Genomic DNA, 3,437 nt, shown 5'->3' on the forward strand with positions numbered 1-3,437 from the left:
CCATAAGGACTTAATTATGCCTAAATTCGTATTCAACTAAGCAACAAGCATAAAGTACGACCGATAGAAAACATAAAATAATGTCCAGATGACATAGTAATCAAAATAAACCACGACTAAATAAAATAGTTGCACAAAAAGGCGATCTCAGAATAAAGGTCAGCCAAGTCTAGTGGAAAAGCAACAAGTCGTACTACTAAAAAAAAAATAACAAAAAAAAACAAGAAATAACATAGCTCATGAAAAGGCAAAAATCATCCATCCTCGATAGCTTCGTCAGTAGGGAGCAAGTGTAGCGCATCAATGACCTCGCAGTCAGCGTCCCCCACTGGGGGAAACTCTGGCAGAGGGTCAACCTGAGCGGTGTCATCCAACTCTGGCACATGAGGTGAAATCTTCATAACCACCTCCTCAGGAACCAAGCCTGTCAAATGGAGCTGGCGACGATAGTCCCGCACCACCTCATCATGGAGACCAAAAACGTGACTGTAATCCTCATCAGCAGAGAAGCACGAAAGGCTGCAAGTGCTTTCTCCTCAACACCCATCACAAAAAACTTCCCCATCTTAGAAGCCAAGAACATCCCGCCAGTCTTCACCTCGGTATGGTGCTTATCATAGAGGGAACCAAGCTCTTTACGCAGTTCCTCGTCATCTCTGGTCTTTTCTTCACATTTCTTTGTCAAACAAGAAAGATCATCTTGGAACTTCATGTTCTCCAATCGAAGACGTTCATTTTCTTCCTTTAATCGGGAAAGTTCTCGGCGAAATCGAGCCTCCTCAGCTCGACCTCTCTCCTCTTGAGCCTGGTAAGCACAGGCCAGAGACACAACCTGAGAAGCAAGAAACAATTGGTTACATCACATTAACATCCTAGCAGACAAGGCACTGAGGGACGAGGAAAGCACCTGGCAACCTATCAAAGTCAGAGATTGGGATAGAGCAGCAGGTGTTTGAGAGACCAGATGGGCCATGTCATAGTCGCATATAATCTCCCTCCCCTTTCTCCATCCCATATCAGGATCATCTGTATCCCAAAAAGACCCCACTCTCTCTTTAGCATTAACTCCTTCCAAGAATAGAGAGTTCTTCCGAGGGCCTCGAGAAGACGATATCGGATCTCCGCGACTTTCTTAAAGTTTGGCGGGGTGGCCACTTCACCCTTCCTCTTGTCATCATTGTGTCCTCTAGTACACTGGTCCTTTCTTTGATCAACATCAGCTCCAGGATCACGGCTGTCAGTCGACATAGGATGAGGCCTCTGGCGACCCTGAGAACTAGACCCTCCTCCACGACCAGACTGGGGGTGCGACCCCGAGATAGGGATAGAAGATCGAGGAGCGGGAGGGTAGCGCCGGTCGTCAACTCTTTTCTTCTCTCCGGTAGAAGGAGACCTCCCCATAGTGTCTTCGCGAGCTTGAAGGGTGGCCAAGTTCATGCACAACCCTACAAGAAAAATAGGGGGCAATGAAGCATCACAAGTCCGTAAATCAAACGTAAAAGCTAAAAATAGCGAACATCAACGATGTGAAAGAAGACAATTAGAGCAAGAAAATGGATACTGCGGGCCAACAAACTCTTAGGGTCGAATAAATCATCAAAAAACCCCAAGGTTTGACACTTAACTTGCAATTGTCAATGAATCATTCTCATTTTCACAACACTACAACTAGATCTCCAAGTTGAAGGTACGTCCCACCCACTATTATTTACAAAAAGAAAATGGGACCGTCAATCCCCTCGAGTCGAGTGTAGTCTGACCATAAACTTGCAACCAGCATGAGGTTAAAAATAGACGGAATAGTCAGGCATAAGGCATCGCACTGAGAAAAGAGAATGGAACAGAGAAGTAGTAGCCTGAATTTGAAACTCGTTTGCTCGATGACAGAATCCCAGAAAATAAGTAAGTGAGTTTGGGGACAATTGACTGAAGCTTACACCTAAGTTATGAGTCACCTCGACTAGTAAGGAATGAGGAGGGATAGAAAACCCACTATTAAAATGGGCCAGGGTCACGGTGAAATACCATACGGGTGGGTTGTGATAAGAATCCCCCAGTCCAGGAGCCTTAAAACTATAGTCGGATGAAATTTCCAATTTACCACTCAAGCACTTCATATTCCGAGGAGTCAGAAGACTCCGATCTAGGTCCCCGGGAATAACTTCTCGATCAAGATTATCGCCAAACAAGGAACCATGAAGGCGAGGTAGAGGAACTTGGGGGATGGGAGTGGAACAACTCTCAAGTTCATCTATTAAATCATCATCACCCAAAGAACCCAAGTCACCAAGAAGGTCGGATCACCCAAAGAACCCAAATCGCTCAAGAGAGACGGAGTGTCAGAGTGGTAGGAGTAAGTATCTGAAGCCTTGTCCCAGCTAAAATCACTTGAAAGGGGAGATTTGTGCATATGACTAGCAATTAATAAGGAGTAATCCTTACCACGAGGCGCACACCCTGCAAGAAGTTTTAAAATTTATCAGCTACCCCGAGAGAAGTAGCGTCAGGCATACAACCCATATTATTTTGCAAAGATTATTCATTACCCCAACACAAATCAACCCAGCCGAATCCCTAGACCAAATCACTCCAACCCAAATCCATTCCACAAATAATCCCAGCCCAATCCCTGGCCCAAACCACCCCAACCCAAACCCATTTCACAAAACTACCCAACCCAACTCTTGGCACAAGTCACCCCAGCCCAAACCCAAGCTGCACCCTCACATTCACCATGGCGAGAACTTCCCACTGTCCTACCACTAGCTACAAACCCGAACAACTGTTAACCCGAGCCAATCAAGGTCCCGACCCCTTGCGAGATAGTAGCAAGCTCGAGTTAGCGACTCTTGCACCCACATGCTGTGAAAAGAACGAGCGAGCTTGCGCCCTCGCGTGACTGCACCATGTCAACCAATCTATCTACTAGAGTTCACAGCCCAGCCCCTGCCCCCCAGCCCAGCACAAGACCGTCACTGAACCGAAAGGTCCCATTGAAACCAAAAATACCATTTTCAAGCACAAGCAAGTGAATAGCAGGGAGGAGGAAAAATATTAAATTTAAAAAAATTCATACAAAAAAATATGATAAGGAGAATAAAAAATGCAAATAGATCCTCGGTTGAACAATAAACATGGGCAGCACATCAGAATGTGGCAGTCCTTGAACTAAACTAAACCAAGAAAATAGTAGTTTCTTCAAAATCAAACAGCAAAGAATCCCCACCCCAACCAAGAACCATCACACAAGCGCCATTCGTCAAATAACATCTATTTCCTTATGTGAACACCAACAGAAAACAAGGAAGTGGGCAAACAAGCCACCGTTTTTGGAAAACTTGAGCGATTTACAGGTCACAACGCACTTATGATTCCGATCGGTTTGCAGAAGAGAAGGGCATCATGAAGAGGATGGTGTCGCCGGAGCTTTCAGACAT

General features: G+C 45.4%; 1 protein-coding gene across 1 annotated transcript; it reads right to left on the reverse strand.

The window, feature by feature from the left end:
* Window positions 1–224: 224 nt before the first annotated feature.
* Window positions 225–2,668, reverse strand: LOC140990319 (uncharacterized). The gene is made up of 2 exons (XM_073459942.1): window positions 908–2,668; window positions 225–832 (listed from the first exon to the last, which is right to left on the reverse strand). The coding sequence occupies exons 1-2, from the start codon at window positions 1,013–1,015 to the stop codon at window positions 428–430; spliced, it is 513 nt and encodes a 170-aa protein (XP_073316043.1). The 5' UTR covers window positions 1,016–2,668; the 3' UTR covers window positions 225–427.
* Window positions 2,669–3,437: the final 769 nt, after the last annotated feature.

Source organism: Primulina huaijiensis, chromosome 12, assembly GCF_012295235.1.
Source record: "Primulina huaijiensis isolate GDHJ02 chromosome 12, ASM1229523v2, whole genome shotgun sequence".
In the NCBI taxonomy this organism is placed as follows: domain Eukaryota; kingdom Viridiplantae; phylum Streptophyta; class Magnoliopsida; order Lamiales; family Gesneriaceae; genus Primulina; species Primulina huaijiensis.